Source organism: Stegostoma tigrinum, chromosome 7, assembly GCF_030684315.1.
Source record: "Stegostoma tigrinum isolate sSteTig4 chromosome 7, sSteTig4.hap1, whole genome shotgun sequence".
In the NCBI taxonomy this organism is placed as follows: domain Eukaryota; kingdom Metazoa; phylum Chordata; class Chondrichthyes; order Orectolobiformes; family Stegostomatidae; genus Stegostoma; species Stegostoma tigrinum.
In genome coordinates this window covers 29,094,581-29,116,568 of record NC_081360.1, presented here as the reverse complement: position 1 = coordinate 29,116,568, position 21,988 = coordinate 29,094,581, and the positions used below count along the sequence as shown (strand labels likewise).

The window sequence follows — 21,988 nt, the reverse complement described above, 5'->3', positions numbered from 1 at the left end:
ACACAGCAGGCCATGCAGCATCAGAGGAACAGGAAGGCTGATGTTTCAGGCCTAGACCCTTTGAGATGCCAGCGCATTACTACAAGTGTGTGTTTCAGGAGCCGCAGAAAGAAAAGTTTCTGAAGGATCTCAATGTTCTAAATGTAGACATTGTCACTGTTGGGGCCAAACTGGGAAGATCTGAATGTGGACCACAGTCCATTGGGGAGGATCTGTTCAGGAGTCGCAGGGAAAAACGCTTCTGAAGGGTCCCAATGTTCTGAATATAGGCATTGTCACACCTGGGACCAAATTGGAAAGGCCTGAATGTGAACTGTAGTCCATTGGGGATGATCCTCCATCATCATCTGTTGCATGTTTCCTTGGATTTTATATATTTTAATGAGGTCAAGCGTAGCCCCCACCAGTAAAGCAGGTGAACAATTGTAAAGATAACTCCTCAGAGATACTGCTCGACCTGGTACAGTTTGATGATTTAATACAATGTTTGTTATTATTCCAATGCATGGCATTGATTCTTTGTAATCTCATCAGTCAACTTAGTACACTGTCAACAGAGCATATTTATTGTAAAAATAAAATCAAGGAATTGGACAGCATTTAAGAGGCTTTCCTTCTTGTACAATACTGTCATGGTGCAGTATGGAACACAAACTATTACAATTTGTTTTATTATTTAATAACCTGAATAACAGTTTGTTAATAAATCAGGTTTTGAAATCATTATCTTGCATTTTTAAAACTTTTCTTGTATCAAAAGCAATTGTTTTGTAGGAAACAACACGTAAAACACCATTCCAAATAATTTTCTCAACTTGTAAATTAAAAAACAAAATACACAATGGGAAACTATGAATTAAGAAAAACAAAGCAATGTCATGTTGAGATGTTACACAGGATTTCAATAGCAATCTCTCAGATACCATAACAAAAATGTGATGAAGCAATCCCAACTACTCCATTCATACACTTTCTAAACATTGGTTTCATTGTAAAGCCTACCCTAGATCACAGGCTTGTTATTTAATTTTTCCCATTTATCTTTTTCCATTATCTTTTCGCTAAACATAGCAACTCATTTCAACTACAATTTTGCAGGTACCAACAGTCCTCTGCCACATCATCAAATATTTTTACATGTGACTTCATATGATCATTTCAAGAGCATACAAAATTTAAGCCAGTACTTGACCAGTGTCCACATATGTACTTTGGAACAACAGATTGGGAACGGGAGGAAAAAGTCCATGTGGATATCTATTTTCCCAAGTCTAATAATCTGTGAGGTCAGCTGGCATGTACCCATGACAATTTCTGTTTAATTCACTTAATGCAACATAGAGTTCAAATTAAACTGAGGATTTTTCTAACCTAAGGCTCAGTATGGGATTAGATGATGTTTCAACTCATTTAACCATCCATTTGTCTAAGACAGCTTCAACATTTTATTATTAAATTACAAAAGCCAGATTATTCGAATTGTCAAGTAAGCTGGGCAGTGGAATTGCCTGCTAAAACTAAGACTACAGACATATTTAAGGGCTAGCACAGCACTATTGTTTACTATAAATGAAGGGAGACCAGGATGATTTGGACAGTGAAGCAATGGAATTAGTTAAAATAAGTTACAGTTTAAACATTTTGAAGATTATGAACAAATGAAAAAGCTGGAGATGGAATTTCAAAGGGCTGAAAAGTTAAGGAAGGGTAGATTGAATTAAAAATAATGAAATTTAGAAAACAAGAATTAGAATTGCAAAGTATAGCAAGAAACTTGAATACAGGCTAAAATGTGTAGTTTGAAAAGTGATGTCAGTGTTAATGAGGACTCCAGTGGGGAGAATCCCAGTAATAGTATAAGGTCACACAAAGAAATGTTTAAGTTTGTACAGGACCTACCAAAATTTGAGGAAAGGGATGTTAGAACTGCTTAATGACCTTTCAGAAAATTATCAACACAAATGAATTGGCCAGAGGAACACTGGGCATATACCACGCAAAGCAAACTGACAGGTAAAACACAAAAAAAAGTTTCATTGTCAGTGGAGGTTTATAGGGATTTTGATCAGAAAAAAGAGCTATACAGATACATGCAAGTTCATGCCCAAGGCAAAACAAATTTGAACGTCAATGAGATTGAGAGCAGATCTTTCAATGTGAAGTTGTGGTCTATGACCATGATTCTCAGCTTGCCATAAAAATACCTTTATTGAGGGAACAAGAAAAATCTCAGAAAGTTTAAGTTATTACATGCTGTAAAATCTCAAGAGATCATTGTGAAAAATACTTCTCTATAGTAAATTTCTGCATTGCATATCGATTTATATTTGTGAAATATCTACCTCTCACTTGTACTATTGCAAAATATTTTTACAAACATGAGATTTCAAATCTAACAACAGATTCAACTGCATAGAATGTCTAATAATCTATAACAGAAATTAAACCTATCAATCTACCTACCTAGTATCATACATGTATTTACATGTCATCTCAAGCATTTATGACTAATTTTTAGTAACTTTATGACAGACTTGTCTAGGCTCTTGCCAAAACACTCTACAAATACAACTTTGCAACTTAGGATAGTTAAGAAAGTAATACTTTCATGTAAAAGTGATAAAAGCAAGAAAATTGAGATGGTTCCTTTTTCTTCCAATAACCAAATATTTACAGCTGTAAATGTGGCAGTTGAATAGTGACATCACGGAAATATCGATGACTTATAGCAACCTTTGCAGAAATCCGCTTGTTTGGATCATACTGGAGCATTTGCTACAAATGAAAAGAAAACGTTTCAAAATCTTTTATTTTACCTATTGGTCTCTAAAAGTAACAAGAACACAGATGGACATTTCTGATTAAAATAACTACTGTTAATTTTTAAAAAATTAACCAGCATATAATTTCCTATAGAGAACTAACAGCAAAGAATGTAACATTCAACCTAAATCTATGATAAACAAGAACAAGAAAATTCAGGAATCTTATCATGTTAAGAACAGCAGAGCATGTTGTTAAATGCATATGAGCTCATTAATAACATGTAAAAACTTCAGAAAACTACTGGGAAACCATTTAACAATAAGAAATATAAGTCTAGAAAGGTAACAAATTGCTTCCAACTGAATCTAACCAGCCTAATATTCTGAAATAATTATGCACTCAATCTAGTTTCCCTGCCCTTCCTCCTTCCTCTTTAAAGGTTTCTCAAATATTAGAACATTTTCCTTTAACATAGTTTCTGCTTTACTGTTGTTGTATCAATCGTCTTCATAAAAATATATTCCAAACCTTTTTGGATCTTTTGCTCATTCTAAGTTCACTGTTGATGATTCATCCACAAGTGGGATTTTTTTTTTCCTATGCACTGGTCAGAACTGTTTTTGAATATATTTCAGATCAATGCTTAACATTCTGAAATTCTTTTATCCTTGAATCATCTTAGTGAATCTCTTCTCTATCCTTTTCACGTTCTGGACTTTCTTATGGTTACCTATTCATACACACAATTCTTACTGCAACCTGACAAATCATCTGTGCAAGTTGAAGGTCAATCATTTTTATAGTCTAAGGCATGTTGAATATGTAATGCAAAATTTGGAAGATGTAAATGTTCAGGCACATTGCCATCAGCCATTTATGCTATCATACAAAATCAAATTCTATCCCTATTTACAAAACCTACAGTCTCACCCACCATTTTAATATCTTTATAAATTTGATGTTGTATTTTAAAACAAAATTACAGATCTAAATCCTGTGTGCCTTTGCCATTTTACTGTCCTCTTAAAAGCAAAAAATTCTGTAATCTGTACCACAGAATGACAAGAAGAAACAATGGTACAATTCAACTCGTGTACTTGGATATTGCAACCTTAATTTAGCATGTGAGACCCAACAGGTCAAATCTAACTCAAAAAACTACAGCATGGAAGTCAGCCTGGCCTTTTAGACGGCTAGCTGTTTGCCCCAAAAAGCATGTATGCGCATAATTATATGTTTGACATGGAAGTCAAATTGCTCAATGTTTCAGCCACAACAGGTCATATTTGCGTTAGTCAGCTTCAATTTTTCACCAACAAATGGATGCTTTACTTACAGTATCTTACAACTAAGTATAAGTGATCAAGCAGATAGGACGGGGTGTATTATGACCATGTGCAGGAGTTTAAAGTATGCTCACACAGAGCAGACCCTGGATAGCAAACAACAAACACAGTGAACATCCACACCATGCATTATTATTCAGCAAATAAATTAACCCTGTTTTTGGAGGTATTTTTCAAAATGACAAAGGTCAACTGATATGTTGACATTTATATATGTTTTCAGTGGGACAGCAACAGGGTACTGATATAAAGACATTCCTTAAAGTTATGAGCAGTATCTACGCCACTTTATAAATGGATACACAACTGTGAATTATATCCCACAATACAAGTCTTTATTCTCTGAAGGCTGTTCCCAGAGCCATGGGCCTAGACAAATATCAACTACTACGGAGGACCATCAACTCAGAGAAAGATGCTCTTTGGTTAGCCTGAAGCTTCCATTGCAAGTAGTTGTCAATGACTGACAGTTGTAGATTGAGACATTGCAATTTCAAGACTACAGAGGGACACTCTGAAGCTTGGGCTAGCAGCCTTAAAGACTGAATGGGAAAAGATCATGGTCTAAGCCCCGCTGCCATGGTACACTGAGAAGGCTAGAATGAAATGTACAACACCTTGAACTAGATAATTAATATGGATTAGATATTTTAAGTTTAGTCGGAAATTGTAAGCGTAGTAAGGCACCTCAATTATATTGAAAGTAATTGGATTGTACTTTAATGCTAATATTGAACTGTTATGTAATATATTTTTACATATGATATGAATAAAGTATATTTTTTGAAAATAAGTTAGAATAGTAATTTATTGGGATATACTACTAACCATTAGTAGGTCTTTGCCATCTATGTCCAGATTGGGTAGTATCTTGTTGAAATCTTGTCTGACCCACCGAGGGAAATTTGCTTTGTAATCAGGTAACTGTGTTACCCCAAGCCACATAGCCTCATTTGGTGTACCAAGTGTGCGAAAAATCCTGAAAAGTTGATCAATCTCGGAATCTCCAGGAAACAAAGGTTTTCTTGTGACCTTTAATTGAAGAAAGAATTCATATAGGTCTTATAGGTGATTGGTATAGGGCATAGATCTGTGGAATTATATTGATTTTATCCCCTTCATTTACATTTTCTGTTGAAAATGAAATCTGACATTGGGGCAAGGGATCCAACTGCATCTTAGTTCTTCACCCAATTTATTATACTTCATCCGTGAGATTACACGGGTGTCAACACATTATTAAACTATAAAAGACACTAATCCAAGGCCAAACTTTTCTTACTTAATATCTAAATGAGGGATCTTATTATAAAAACAGAAAGTGATGGGGAACTCAGCAAGTTTAGCATCATCTGGGATGTTTGTGAGTAAACTTAACATTTCAAGTTCAACACGAATCTTCTTTGGAATGCATTTTAAGATCAAAAAGAAGTCTTGCTTTTCCCACCCCATCCCCGGTGCCTAATCTCCATCCATATTAATACTGAAGCTGACTGTAATAAACCAATTGAAGCTGCAGTTCAAACCAGCAAACACAGAAAGGATATTAAATGAAATTTGGGTGTTTTCTCATCCAAGTAAATCACAAAAACTGATAAAGTATGTAACCCAGCTAGTATATGATTACGAAATTTGTATATCTGCTATTTTTATATTCAACACATTTTCTGCATTACTGTTCACTGTCAGTCAAAGTTTTATGAGAACAGGATGCTTAGCCATGTGGTAGTACTAAGAATACTCATATCAAGTTTGGAGTAGCTACTGCATTTTGGAACAGCAGGATGTACACCATTCGTCCTGAGGATTTTGAATATGTTTCCAGAGCCTTGAAACATACTGAAAGGATAGGTCTGGGAGCACTAGGACAGATTTTGGTATTATGAACAGTGTCCAAGTTAATGTAAAAGATATCCTTAGGTCTTCTACCTAACTGCGCCTATTTTAATGATAGAAGCTGTTTGTGAGTAATACAAAATTTAAAGTTTGTCGATAATGTAAAAGTTGCCCATGCAAATCAATCCTCAGTTTCTTTAAAGTCTTTGAAAAGATGTGACTAAAATCTTCACAGAAGGAAAGTCACTCCTATTTTCAATTCATGCTCACACTCAAATTGCATTGCATGATATTTTGAAAATTACACATACTCATGCTGAATAGATTGCACACAGGGAAATTTTGTAATTGGTACCAATTCAGACGCAGTGAAAGAGGTTTCCAACTGTAGAAATATCCAGTCAGATATTAAGTTTTTCAAGGGTGACTTAATTTGTCTAACAATAAAATGATAGTGAAACCTTAATGCTTTGGAACAGAAAATTCCCGTTATAAATGCTGGCATGGAATTTATATATTGTGACATGTTGGTATATATATGACCAGATTTTCAATTGTTCCCAAAGGCAGCAGAGGGCAGAAAACTTGCTGCGAGACAGCTGCACATCAATCATCAGCATTTCCTACTTCTGGGCCATTTTAAGGAGGCTGAGTTGGAGATGCAGTGCTAGTGAGGCAGTCACATTTAAAGGCACCTGGATGGGTATATGAATAGGAAGGGTATAGAGGGATATGGGCCAAATGCTGACAGATGGGACTAGATTACCTTGGGATATTTGGTCGGCATGGATGAGTCAGACCGAAGGGTCTGTTTCCATGCTGTACATTGTTATGACTATAACTAAGGAGTCTATTTAATGCCCCTTTCCTACACCAATGGGAATTTTCCAGTTGGTATCTGGGTCCTGCGTGTGGCCAAACCATGCTCAGGGCAAGAAGATGGTCTCCTATTAGCAGGTCTAGGGCCCAGAGTTCCATAGTAAGTTAAGCTATTTGCTCAACCCATCCCTGCAATGATGACAATGCAGAAAAGTAGCCACAGCTGAGTCTGCAGTGTTCTCTGCATGTCCCTCCACAATAGCGCTCTTGCGGTTGTGACCATTTTTGTTTTCAAAACTTTTGGAAATGCTGAGAGGGTGCCTCCATCTTGTGGCGTCCTCCCTTTCCCTTACCAGCAAACTTGCATTTCCTTTGTGTTGGAGAATCTCCTATTGGTCTTTCAGTGTCAAGAATTTGTTCAGCATATTTAATGGGATGGCAAACATGCACTTCAGCTATTAATTTGTTATTCATTTAAAAATTATGTCAGATGACAACTTTTGACATGAGTAGGCAGTCAGGACCCTGATCTCACTGTCCCAAACCCGAAACAAAATTCCCAGTCTTTCTATTACCAGGTATAGGAAGTAAATTTGATATGTACTGGGGTGTCAAAATGTATTCGAGACTTTTAATAGATGCACAGATGACATTTCAGCAATAAGATCATTCAACACATTTTTATACGTGTTATTTTCCTCAGACTTCAAAAGGAAAAAAATTCTTAAAATACTAAGAAGAAATAAATACATATTTTATATATACATATAAATACATGTAAAAACAAAAATACATACATATTTTATAAATTAGTTATATTTCTGAAGATAAATACCATTTCTGCAAAGATGCATCCTATGCTCCAAACATCTACTGCTGTCGAGTAAAATTTACATCCCATTAGAATTTCTGGTGCTCTGTACCACAAGGTTACGACCTAAAAATGAAGTCAACAACGATATTTAATCGCAGAAAAATAAAAATTTAGAATGTTTAATTCCAAAATCATTTCAACTTAAATGTGTTAAAAATATATTCAACTGATCACTATCCACTATAAATTCTAAAAGTATTCAAGAGTCTTAAATGATCAGCAGATTTCAGTGATTACTGAAAAATGTAAATGTTTATTGTTACTGGGGTCTATATGTGGCTCAATAATTAATATATAAATAGAGTAATGAAGTCGCTCTTTGCACTACCTAGGGCAGGGAAACAAGAGTATAACAGATTTGGCATTACCTGCCTCAACTTACGATAAATTGTTGTTGATTAACTGATCCCATGATTCAAAGCCTGTTGGCAATGAAAAGGAGGAGCATGCTATTCTTTTACAGTATTTTTTATTAATAAATATAAATTCACTCTTTATCTTTTTTGATCTGTTGACAGAATTTTGCTACTAGAACCTAAAAGTGTAATGTGCTTTCCCCCCTCATCCACACCATCTTGCTGAATAGTTGGCCCTGTGCAGCTATATTACACATTGAGGCCAATTAAAAGACTGACACCTAAGCTGCTGTCCACTCAAGCTTTCAAACTAAATTCCTGCAGCATTCTGATTTTGGAAATTGCGCTTTAGTTGGTTGAGTAACCTTTTAAAAATGCCACATGTGAGCAAGGGCTAAATCCATAAAAGTTATGGGAGTAAAATTTTGTCTCAAGTCTTAACTTTATTAATCACTTTCAAAACCACACAGATCTTAATTACCTCATGGGTATAAGTGCGCACAGGAACTCCAAAAGCCCTTGCCAATCCAAAATCTGCTAATTTGATTGCACCAGCGTCATTAATAAGCAAATTTTGTGGTTTTAGATCTCGATGAAGGACTCTGTGAGAGTGACAGAACGCGACACCTTGTAGAAGCTGGAACAGATAACTCTGACAAAAAAGGTGTTTTGTTATGTAAACACTCAACATTCAGAAATAGATTATTCAAACGTTCATAACAGACAAATTTCAGTTTTATTATCCTATCAATCCATCACAAATCTAAATAAATCCTACTGTGCTAGTTTATAATTGAAGTAACAAAACTTCTCCAATAGCTCCAGGATAAATGCATAATCTGTTCACAGAGGATGTTTTATTCCTGATGCCTGCAGACTTTAATGTCTTTTTAAAAATCTGATGCCTGTTTTAATTAGATAAATTAGGCAGTCCTCTTCTCCAAAGAAGTGTGAAATTCTCTACAGCGCAGTCATTTTCATTCAGGCAATAATACTTGTGCCAATTGCAAAAACCAGCTTTTTATTAACTGAAACATCACAAGCAAAAAACATTCCAGGAGGTGGAATGACTGAATCGAATATTAAGTCTGAATGCTGTGAGTAAATTATTTGGAAGTTGGTACGATATTCTGGTTTCTGCAAGAACAAAGAGTGCTTGAAAACGTCTTAACAATAAAATAATACTTCTAAAAACCATCCCTAATGATACTGAGGCTGACTGTCATGAACTTACTGATTATAGCATTTTTTGATGTTAGACATTGGGATAACTGGGTTATAGATTCCTGCTTTCTGATTCCCTCCTTTTTGAATAGAGGTATGACATTTGTGGTGTTCCAATCCTTTGGGACATTTCCACAATCTAAAGAACAGGAGAAACTTAAAAACAAACGTATCCACTATCTCCACAGCCATTTTTCCAGATCCTAGGATGGAGTTCATCAGGTGCAGGTACTTTGTCAGTCTTTGGGTGAATAAGATTTCTGTATTTGTTCCTGGTGATAGTGATTGTTCTGAGTTCCTTTCTCCCTTTTGCCCCTTGATTTTCAATTATTCCTGGGATGCTTTTTGCATCTCCTGAGATGAAAATCTCTGCAATTTCTTTGTTTCCTATTATTAATCCTAAATTTCATTCTTAAAAGGAAATAATGTTTGACTACTGTCTTTTTATATGCTTGTAGAAGCTCTCTGACTGTTTTTTTTCATATTTGCAGCAAGTCTACTTCAATATTCTAACTTCAGCCTCTGTGTATTCTTTTAATAATCTTTTGCTAGTTTATGATTTTCCTAATCCTCTTGCACTCCTACAATCTTTGCAGCATTGACCAGTGGTAACAGAGGCAGATAGCCACATTATCGGAATATAAATTAATGAGTGGTTTGAGCGCAAAGTCTCTCCTCCTTGGGCTTTTGTGGTCAATGTGATTGGCTGGTAGCAAGGGCTGCCTTGATAAGAAAACTGCATCCTTTTTAAATTATCCCTCCTTTGGACACCCAATTCCCATTGCAACCTCTGAACTACCTGACTGGACCCAATGAGCCTACCCAGTTTACCTGGGGTAAACCTGACTGCTCCTCCTCCAAGTGACAGCTGCAGTACTGGAAGAAACCACCACTCCTGGTGAAATTGCTGGTACTATTCAGCTTAGGTCTATGATTTATTAATAATTCTGAGAGGTGTAATATCCATCATGCAGGACCTGAGAAGCCAAGAAGCTGAACAGGTGGATGCCTGAATGCTTTCTAATTGTGTTCAGGCATTAGTGAATTGCAATGACAGTATTGCCAATGGCTTCCAGTGACTGAATTAGCCCACCACTGTGACAATTAAATCAAATACAAGTCTATCCTGAGCAAGTTCCTTACAAAATAGAATTCAGTTGACATGCATGTTTGACATTTGCATTAAAGCCAAATCAATAAGTGTTCATTTGTCATTGAAACGTAGAAAGACTAAAATGATGGAATATTAAAGTTGATGCAGCAGAACTTTGACAACACTCATGCTTGGTCTGATAAACTGCAAAGAACATTTGTGCCACACATTTGCCAAGCAATGATCATTTCCTGTAAGAGAGTTTCTAACCACTTCCCCATGACATTCAATGGCATTAGCATTGTGGAATGTCCCACCAATATTCTGCAGATCATCATTGAACAGAAACTTAACTGGAACATCCTCATAAGGATTGTGTCTGCAACAGCAGGTCAGAGGCTGAATACTCCACAGTAAATGACCCATGTCTTGAATTCCAAGGTCTTTTTATGATTTTCAAGGGACAAACCAGGGAATGCTCTCACTTACCTCAATGAAGTGCAACTCTTACTACACCCAAAAAATTCAACACCATTCAGGACATCTGCTTTTTGACTCTTTCCACTATTTTAAACATTCAGTATCTTCTTCATTCTATATGTGTCTATAGTGAAGGCTATTGAAAGTGTGTTTGTAACATGGCAACCAGATTGATTCTCAACCTACAAATCCTGGGCATAAGAGCAGGGGAGTTTCATGGTCAGCCAGAACCATGTTGGAGCTGCAGTGCAATAACCTGCGTGTGTTAAAAGAACAATGCATAAGTTCTTGTCATCAGCTATACTCTACGCCAAGTATCTTCTTCATTTCAAGGGACCACTGGACAAGAAAGAACCCATAAACCAGAGGTGCTATACCAAATTACCAAGGCTTCTTCATCTGAACACTACAAGATGAGACTCCCACCTCCGTGGATTTCTCTTGAAGTCACTCATCATTTTGACTTGGAAATATATTGCCATTTCTTCTTCATCACTGCGTCTAAATGCTGGCACTACCTAACTAACAATCTTCATACAAGGAAAGCAGCATGTTCACAATATGGCTCACCATCACCTTTTCAAGGGTTACTAAGCCTGGGTAATAAATATTGCCCTTGTCAGTGATGCCAATTCACGAGAATAAAATAAAAATTCTGAAGTGTGGTGCCACAGAATGTAACGGTATGGGTTTATTCTCATAATTCTGTACGTCAGATTCCATAATTTTACTCCTGATTTACAGCATCCACAGTTCTTTCGATTTTTATTTAGTATTTAACTCAATACCACATCTCTTCTAGGCATGCCCACCTTGAAGAAGTTCTGTTCCTCTCTCCGACAGGATTTCTATTCCAATCTTTGTTCCTGTCCATCGACATTAATTTCACTGTCAGTCCAGGTGTTTGACCAAGTATTTGGTAAAACTCGTTTCTACATCCATGTCACATTCCTCAGTGACTGCCCCCAGCTCACCCTCACCCCACGTGGATTCTGACTGAAGTTTCAACCCTCATGTTTTGAATTCTCCCAGGATCACAGATTTCTCTATGACTTTCAAAGCTCCACAGACAACTGCTTTCACCACATCCTGACATCCACACTCAGTACCATGCACATCACATGCACACTCTTGACCTTCTTCTCTAACACCATTGCAAAATACTGGCTCAGAGTTGCATCATTCCACAGTTCCACTTCGTCCTCCGACTCATTTGTTGTGCTAACAAGAAACTTTTTCTTTTGAGGTATCAAGGCCCACAAGATGCAACAACTCAGAGGTACTCATGGCCCTCTGGAACCTTCCTCTCCTCCTCTTCCCTCTGACTTCAATTCCTCTCCCAACCCCATCTCCTGTTGGGTATTCACCATCCTTCCTAAGCTTCCGCTCTCTGATGCTGAAATGTTCTGTACTCAGCAAAGGCCTCAGCTTTATTCCTCTGTGTCCCAACCTTCACGAATTTTGGGCACGACATGACATCAAACTCTTCTTCCGCCGTCTTCCGCTCCATTCCCATTTCTTTGGACACGAGTCCTCTCCCCATCCCACAGACCCCTTTGTCCAGTTCCAGCACCGTCCTTCCACCTGGCCTCCTGTCTCTAGCCTTTTACCTGCACTCGATCTGTTCACTGAGAAATATTGACATTATATTGGTTGCCTCAATTTCTCTGCTCACTCCCTCACCAAATTCAACCCATCTCCCCCCGAACTGACTGCACTCGGTGTGCTTAGATTTAACCCATGTGCCTGCCAATAAGAGTGGTGTTTATGTTGTCTGGTGTACTGATCTCTACATTGCAGAGGCAGGTCTCAGATACCTCATCCTATCTTCCCCTGGACCATGACCCCACCATGACACATCAGGCCATTGTGTCTACAGTAACTGATCTCATTTCACCTGGTGACCTCCCCCTGGCTCTGTCTTCAAGCTGATAGTCCCCCGGCCCCACACAGCTCGTTTCTACATCCTTCCAAAAATCCACAAAGACGACTGTCTGGGCAGACCCATTGTTTCAGGCTGCTCCTGCCCCACAGAACTCATCTCTTCCTAACTTGACTCAGTCTTCTCTCCCCAGTCCAATCCCCGCTCACATTTATCCGTGATTCCTCGGATGCCCTACGCCGGTTTCAAAATTTCCAGTTTGCAGGTTCCTGTCATCTCCTCTTTATCATGGACGTGCAATCCCTTTACACGTCCATTCCCCACAGAGGGTCTTAGGGCTCTCCGCTTCTTCCTGAAGCAAAGACTTGAACCATCTCCACCCAGCACCACCTTCCTCTGCTTGGCCGAGCTCATCCTCACCCTCAACGACTTCTTTTCTAACTCCTCTTATTTTCTTCAGGTCAGAGGGGTGGTCATGGGGTACCCGCATGGTCCTCAGTTATGCCTGTTTCTTTGTGGGGGACATGGAACATTCCTTGTTTCAGTCCTATTCTGGCCTTGTCCCACAACTCTTTCTTCCATATATCGATGATATCATCGGTGCTGCTTCCTTCTCTCGTCCAGATTTGGAATAGTTCATGATTTTGCTTCCAATTTCCACCCTGCCCTCACTGGTCTATCGCTGACTCCTCACTTCCCTTCCTCAAAATATCTGCTTCCATTTTTGGAGATAGACTTGCCTCTAATATCACTATAAACCCACCGACTCCCACAGTTACCTGGATTATACATCCTCACACCCTGCTTCCAATAAAGACTCCATCCCATTCTCTCAGTTCCTCCATCTCTGTCACATACGTTCAGATCAGGCCAACTTTGACAAGGGAGCCTATGAAATGTTCACCTTCTTCCTCAATTGAGGATTCCCCAACACCGTTTTTGACAGGGCCCTCAAAAGGACTGACACATCTCCCACAATTCCGCCTTCACCCCTCTCTTCCTGCCCGCAACAGTGATAGGGTTCCCCTTGTCCTTACCTACCACCCCACCAACATCCACATCCAGAAGATCCAGACACCCTTTCCGGACCCTCCAGCCAGATGTCACCACCAGACACATTTTCCCCTCCCGTCCCTGCTCTGCCTTCTACAGGGACTGTTCCCTCCGGGACACCCAGGTCCAGTCTTCCTTCACTCCAAACAACCCCCAGAGCTCCATGGCACCCTCCTCTGTAACCAGCAAAGGTGCAACACCAGCTCATTTACATCCTCCCTCCCCACTATCCAAGGGCCGAAACATAGCTTCCAGACAAAGCAATACTTCACCTGCACTTCCCAGAATCTAGTCAACCGTATTTGCTGCTCATGATGTGGTTTCCTCTACCTTGGGGAAGTGAAGCGTAGACTGGGTGACCGCTTCGCAGAACATCTACATTCTGCTTGCAAAAAAGACCCTGAGCTTCCAGTTGTCTGCCACTTTAACACACCACCCTGTTCCCTGGTCCACATTTCTTGTCTCTAGCTTGCTGCAGTGTACCAAAGAAGCTCAATGCAAGCTAGAAGAACAACACTTCATTTTCCACTTGGGGACCCTGCAACCTTCCAGGTTCAATGTAGCGTTCAATAATTTTAGGATCTAAACTCTCCTATATCCTAGCCCCTACCTGACATATCAGGTCTTGATATCACATAGCCTACCATTACATACTACCTACTGTCAGTCACTAACAGGTCCCATTAACAATGATTCACCCTCTTAGCCAGATCGTTATCAACTCCTTCATTTATCCTACTGCGCTTCTCTCTCTTTTCTGCCTCTAACCTTTATCCTATTGTTTACTGCCCACCCCATTCTCGTCTCTATTTTCTGTATATAAACAAACGTTTTCCCAGCTACAATCAGTTCTGAGGAAGGGTCACTGGTCCCAAAACATTAACTCTGATTTTTTTCTTCACAGATGCTGCCAGACCTGCTGAGCTTTTCCAGCAACGTGTGCTTTTGTTCCACAATTTTATTCATTCTTGTGACTGTGCCAATAATGAGGCACAACAGTGTTAGAATAAAAACAATCAAAACATCTCTGTATTTGTACTTCTGTTTGTGGTTGACTTAAGCTACAAATTAGCAAAAGCTTGGGAAATTATTAACTGTATGTCTTCCCAGAATGAAAATGGTGACAGGTTTGAATCACGAAGAAGGGTTGATGGGGAAAAGTTAGTCAAAAATGGGGAGAATTGGCATTTGGGTGATGAAAATCTGCATGACGTTCCAAACCTGTGTAAATTATGTCAAGATAAGTTTAATTCTTAATTACCTTAACTAATTGCAAAGGGAGTCCAGTAGGAGGAGCAGAGTCCATATACTTCTTCAGATCTTGATTCAGAAACTCAAACACTAGGTACAATTTCTTTTCACTGTGGATAACATCTAACAGTCTAAGACAAGAGTACACATATTAATCATGACTGCTTTTTACAACACTATGCTTTAGTAGATTCAAATTCATGTTATTGCAAATGACAAATGAAAAGTAGAAATTTACCATGATCTCAGTTTTCAATCAAAAAGTCTAAACACTAGCAAATTTTAGAATTGCAGCATGGAACAAATTGTATCATCCAACAATTAGCTTCTCTTGAATCCTGTCATGCTTTCTTTATTTCATGCTATTTATTTTTATTTTATTTTGTTTTATTCTGACAATTAAAGAATATATGGAAACTTCACTGAAAATAGACCTTTCCCCATCCATGCTCAGGTATCTTTCTTTCTTTCCTGAAGTCACTAGCTCATCTCATGGTATAAAACCAAATATGTCAGCAACATCCTGATTAGTAACCAGTCAATACAAACCACAGAACGTGTATCATCAAGGTCCGTCATCTTGTGCATCAGAACCAAATATTGTCCTGTCCTTAACTTGTGTCCACAAAAACTAATGTTTTGAATAAGTTTAATGAGAATTGACCAAAATCTAGGAACTCTGAAACTAAAACAGAAATTGCTGGAGAAATTCACAGGTCTGGCAGTATTCTCTCCAAGGATGCTGCCAAAATTGCTGAGTTTCTCCAGCAATTTGTTTTTGTTTCAGATTTCTAGCATCCACAGTTCTTGGTTTTATATCAGGAATTTTAGGTTAATTTCTCCAGAATGCTAGTCTTGCATATTCTGATCTGCTCACCAGCATTATTTAAGCATATTGTCTGACTTAAAGATCTTGAATGTAGAATGGGGGATCTTTTGATTGCAAAGCTAACAAACTGCTTTATTTCTGGAGTCTTATTTTCAAACCATGCTAACAATACTTTGCTGCTCCCATAAGTTTGTTATCAACAAAGTTCGACTAGATTTAATAATTTGAAAGAGATGCCTTCGACTTCTGATGTTGTCTAAACAGCAATGTGTGTTAATAATGGATGGTTCAGCAAATAATAAACTCCCATAACTTGCAGTCAAACATACAAAAAAATTTAACAAATAGTAAGTGAAAAAGCTTACAAATTTGTTAAACTTTTACAAAAGCCAATTCTGAGCTATTTGTATTTCCTTGTTGCACAGAACATTGCCTAATCAGATTGAAAAACAAAAATAACTTTTCTTACTTCACAATATTTGGATGATTTAATTCTTTTAACAAAGATATCTCCCGTATAGCAGTACTTGGCACGCCTTCCATTTCACTATAAAATATAACAACATATTGAAAATATGAGCACAGCATTGTCAGTTTCAGATTCTGGTTTATGGTTGCGATCTTCAGCAAACAGTTTATTTATCTTCTTGTATACCCTCTATTTAAAAAGAAAATGGATAAGTATTGAAGGGAAATAAACTTGCAGAATAACAGGGATATAGCCAGTCAATGGGACTGACTAGATTTATCTACAGAGAACCCACAAGAATTTAATAACTGAGTGTCCTTCTCTGTGCTATTACAATTATGTTTGAAAAATTCAGACTTCAAATGTTCTTATGATTTACTCAATAAGCAGTTCAGTGTAATCTAATGATTAATTTTCCAACTTCTTAATTATATTAATATTGGTTGGAACTTACAAAGATCAACCTGAATAGTGAGAAAAATCAAAAAGTCATACAGCACGGCAACAGACCCTTTGGTTTAATTAATCCACGCTGGCCATATTCCCATATTAAATCGTCCAACATGCCTACATTTGGCCCATATCCCTCCAAACATTTCCTATTCATGTAGTTATCAAAATGTCTTTTAGAAGTTGTAACTGTAACTGCATCTACCACTTCCTCTGGCAGTTCATTCCACATACTGAACACTCACTGTGTAAAAAAGTTGCCCTTCGTGTCCTTTAAAAATCTTTATCCTCTCACCTCAAAAAGATGCCTCCTAGTTTTGAACTCCCCCACTTTAGGGAAAAGACCTTCGCCATTCACCTTACCTACGCCCTTCATGATTTTATAAACCTCTGCAACATCACCCCTCAACCCCCTAAGCTCCAGTGAAAAAAAGTCCCACCCTATCCAGCCTATTTTTACAAGTCCAACCCTCTATTCCTGGCAGCGTCCTGGTAAAACTTTTCTGAACCCTCTCCCGTTTAATAATGTCCTTCCTATACCAGGGCAAGCAAACTGTACATAGTACTCCAGAAGTGGCCTCACCAACTTCAACATGACATCCCAACTCCTACACTCAAAGTGTGCTAAATGCCTTCTTAACCACCAGGTCTACCTGTGAAGCAAATTTCAAAGAATTATGTACCTGAACCCCTAGGTCTCTCTGTTCTACAACACTACCCAGGGATGAACATGATAACAGAATAAAATTATTCGATTCTCTCAGAAGTTGCACAGTTTTTGTTAAGGTAATGGTACTTAAAATAATCATGGTGTACCATTCAGTTTAAATTGCCTATTCTCAATTTTTCTTCCAAAATGGATTTCCATGCTTCTCAAACTTGCTGTGTATGTTATTTTCTGCAGTCTGTCCTCCCGAAGTTTGCTATCCTCCTCCTCGCTATTTACTATATTTGCAATCTGTGTGTCATCTGAAAACATTTAAATTATACCCAGATTATTAATACATATTAAAAGAGCAGTGATCTGAATACTGATACCTAAACGATACCACAATATATTTCCCTTGAATCTATGAAATATCCATTTACCACCATTTTCTGTTTTCTGTCTGATAGCCAATATTGTATCAACACCGTGACTGCCACAGCTTGTTAAACCAATGGGACATCTTATTAAATCCACATACATAACATCAACAGGACTAATTTCATCAACTCAATCATGTTTGCTAGCTTGTGTCTTCAACACTGCCATGTAGGTTCCATTTATTATCTCATGATTTTCTGCCTGCCAATGTAGTTAACTTAGCCACATCAGGGGCATTTAAACAGTCCTTGGATAAACATATGGATAATGATGGGAACGTGTAGGGGGATGGGTTTAGGTTAGTTCACAGGTCAGCGCAACATCGAGGGCGGAAGGGCCTGTTCTACGCTGTATTGTTCTAATATAACAGTGCAGATATTATGCTGCAGTTATACAAAACCCTGGTTAGACCCTTGGAGTAAAGTGGGATTGACTCTTGCATGTATATAACCACTAAAAGCATACCTAAAATACTAAATAATTTGGGGCAATAGTGGGGGAGGAAATAAATGCAAGGTGAATGAAATGGGAAAGTTCATCCTACTGAACCATAGAAGTTTTGAAGAAAGACCAGCAATGGTCTGAAGTCAGGAACAGACTGCAGCTTTTCAAAAGATTAAGGAGGAGCTACTCTCCATATAAGTATCAGTTGACTTAAATCCAGGCTTATTTACCATAGCAGCTGCAGATGCATCATCCACAAGACTAAGTGCAGTTCTCATTCACATAATCGAAGTAGGAAACGTCTATACATCAGAAACAAAAACAGAAGATGCTGGAAAAGCTCAGCAGGTCTGGCAGCATCTATGAAGAAAAAATCAGAGTTAATGTTTCGTGTCCAGTGTCCCTTCCTCAGAAGGGTAGTTCTGAGGAAGGGTCACCAGAACTGAAATGTTGACTCTGTATGATATTACAGGATGTGGAACAGAGATATCTACACTAGATTGAAATTCATACAGAACAGTTCAGCTGTTCCTCGAAATGGTACAGAACCCTAACCCTCGTGTGGAAATCAAGCCAACCCTATTGAGTCATACAGAGTCCTGGATTGTTTTGATCGCTGAGATTTTGACTTGGGTGAGGTGATGCTAATGATGTTGATGCTATAATGAGAATGTAGATGATTAAAAACAAATTGCTTCATTAATGGGAATCAAATAAAGGATAAACTTAAGGGAAATGAAGTATAACTGAATATCTAGGTAGTGATGTAGATAATATAGCACTGATATGAGCAGAATAGAACAGGTTTGGGAGAGTGAAGCATGTAAAGACAGGGGTTGAGGACACTGCATTAAAGTATTCAGTACTTGTAATCTATAAATTTAAATACAGAGTGTAAAAAGTTAGAAAGCCTTATTCCAGAATAAGGATAAAGTGGGGATATCAGAGACCAAGGCAAGTGGTAATGTAATAAAAGGGTCCAGCCAGACTGCGTAGACACAGTTTAGAGATACTAATACATATATCTGAAAAGGTTAGCAGCATGGTTCACAGAACAGTAAAAAGCAATTGCACCTAATGTCTCTTTATTGACTCTATCTGAATGTTTCTCCCACGCTATACATGGAATTATTATCATCTAAAAATTACTTTTGGAGCTTTTTTTTTCAAATTGTTACGGCATTTGCAATAAACAATTGGCTGTTCTTTAATGAGTCTTTCCGTTACATGGTTAGATGGCAGTTCATAACAATAAGGTGCTAAGAGAATGATGAATGCCCGGAAATAATTAGCAAGCAGCAATTGGACTAAGCAAATCATATTAAAATCACTGATAGCAAAACTTCATTCAAATTATCTATGGTATTAAAATTGGGATATCAACTTAATATTTCGTTTGTATTTATTGTTTGCTATTAGAATTGTTATTCTGCTCTGTCTTCATCTGATGATGTTATCAATGTTTATGCAGCATGTGTATTATTTCCATTTTCAAATCTAATTTATAGCTGTACCCCGCTAGCCATGGTGTAACTGTTACGAACCTGTTGAACGTAACATGAACGTGTGTATACAAGCATCTTCAGATGACATTTAATAATCTACTTTTTTCGGCACATTTTCCTTGGATTTAGGTGCAGTAAAACATCCCAATCATATATTACTGTCATCAAACACAGAAGAGCATTGTCATTGTGCGTATGTGTGCCTTTCTGATTAATAACGTAACATTTCAAAACTTAAGTGTGGCCATCTTACAGCCACATAAGACACAGGAGCTTTGCATCAGCAGGAAGTACTGGAGTCGACACTTCACAGAAGTCACCTGTCAGCGAGTGTTTTTTATTAGTTTTCGATTTGCTAATGATCATAACTCACGCGTCCAGTCTTATTTTTTTCAGTGCCACCATCTCTCCTGTGACTTTATTCATTGCTTTGTAGACCACTCCATAGGTACCCTCACCGATCTTCTCCACTTTCTGGAAGTTGTCCATGGTTCCGCCACTGGAGCTCAAGCTCCCGCCACCGCTGCTGTTGTTGTCAACAACGGCGAGGACTAGCGACCAGCGCGCGCTGCTCGCGTCCTCCCATCCGAATCCCAACGGCCACTCTCCCTCCCGCGCGCTGCTAATCTGCCCGGAGACACTCCGCATTTTCCCGCCCTTTCCCCGCCGAACGCGCAAGCTATTGGCTCGGTGTGACGGCAATGTAGTGACACCAGCCAGGTCCCCCATCACTTTGAAGTTCGCAAGGTCCCATCATCTGGCTTCATGCCACAAGTTTGGAAAGTGGATAAGGTACTGCGAAGGGAAAAGGCGGGGTAGAAAGGGGGGGGGGGGGGGCATACGCTGTTGGCAGTTACAGAGTTTGTACAGTCCGAACGCATCGGACCCCTCAAGACGTTTGAGAACTATTTAGATGAACAGCCGAAACATCAGCATTTGAGGCTGCGAGCGAAGTGCTGCAAGGTGAGCATAGAGTACATGAATGTTTGGTGACCGCCGTGGCCTGTGCTGACCTTTTTCCGTGCTGGAGAAAATAAAAACAATTTTTTACAGTGCTGGAAATGGGAAAATAACGTGAATCGGTTGGTTAGAAAAATAAATAAAAAAAGAACGACGGAAGCTCCAAGAGCACATTCGGATAATAAAACAAGGAACTGCGGGGTGCTGGAGAGCTGAAACAAAGACAGAAACCCAGCAGGTCTGGCAGCATCTGTTGGAAGAAAATAAAAGTTACCGTTTCGAGTCTGGGTGAGTGATCAGATGAATAGCGTTGAGAACACAGGCAACAGAGTTTAAAGGTGTGATGTATGGGAGACCAGCAGTACACTGGAAGAGTCCTGCCTAAAGGTAACAAAGTACAGTTTCGACAGATGAGTTTAGGCAAGCGTGCGTGTGGGTGCTAGGGTGATGGAAATAGGCAGACTTCAGTGATATCCCAAACACGTTTGTAGTTTGGTTTTGTTGCAGACAGTTGGCAGGGGAAGGCATGAAGTTCATAACTGGGGAATGGAGACAATATCTCCAGTTTTTCTGCTATTCAGCTGAAAGGAAGCTTTAGCTTATTCAGTAATCGTCAGGATTGTAGCAAAAAAGAATGAAACAGCAGGTGGACGCAAATAAAAGACCCTGGCTTTAAATCAGGATATTGTCCCCTGCCCATACTAAATTTATTCCTCCACTACTCAAGCCAGATTATCTAGTGGTCTCGTTGATACCTGCAAACTTGTTACTATTTCCCACAATACAACAGTACCATACTTAAAAATACTTCATTATTTACATTTGCATCATGAAAGGTGCTACTTAGATAGATTCTTTTTAATTTGCAAGACTGTCTTAAAATAAAGTGAAACTAATATGGTCTACAAAGGAGTTTGTTCAAATAGGGACAACTACATTATCTTTATCTAATTCCAGCATTTTAAAAATCCTCTTATTCTTCCTTTTTTTCAGCACTGCAAGTGTGCAAGATTGGAAATTAGCAGGTAAATAACAAAAAAGACTAAAGTATTCTAATATGTTTATATTGAGAATCACACTTTTCGAAACCAATTCAGGATTAAAAACAAATCAAAAATTGCAGGTGGCAACACAGAACTCGCCAGGATAGAGTAATGTAGTCAATTTCAGATTACCACTTATGAGGTAACTTGAAACTGGCAGTTGCCAGCTACGTCTCATCTGATAGGACACGTACGTCTTACACATCCAGACTTTTGATTTG

At 38.5% G+C, this 21,988-nt stretch overlaps 1 protein-coding gene across 3 annotated transcripts; it reads right to left on the bottom strand.

Moving 5' to 3' along the window:
• Positions 1-600: 600 nt before the first annotated feature.
• On the bottom strand, positions 601-20,420 carry LOC125454479 (cyclin-dependent kinase 2-like). 3 transcript variants are annotated; one of them, XM_048535302.2, is made up of 8 exons: positions 20,138-20,218; positions 18,490-18,619; positions 16,279-16,356; positions 14,991-15,111; positions 8,479-8,649; positions 7,603-7,704; positions 4,941-5,144; positions 601-2,775 (listed from the first exon to the last, which is right to left on the bottom strand). In XM_048535302.2, exons 2-8 carry the CDS (start codon positions 18,510-18,512, stop codon positions 2,671-2,673), a joined length of 804 nt encoding a protein of 267 aa, XP_048391259.1. In that variant the 5' UTR covers positions 18,513-18,619; positions 20,138-20,218; the 3' UTR covers positions 601-2,670. The 3 variants fall into 3 exon arrangements, with proteins under 3 accessions (XP_048391259.1, XP_048391258.2, XP_059503121.1); XM_048535301.2 differs by lacking the exon at positions 18,490-18,619 and having other exon boundaries at positions 20,138-20,414; XM_059647138.1 differs by lacking the exons at positions 4,941-5,144; positions 18,490-18,619 and having other exon boundaries at positions 20,138-20,420.
• Between the last annotated feature and the right edge of the window lie 1,568 nt (positions 20,421-21,988).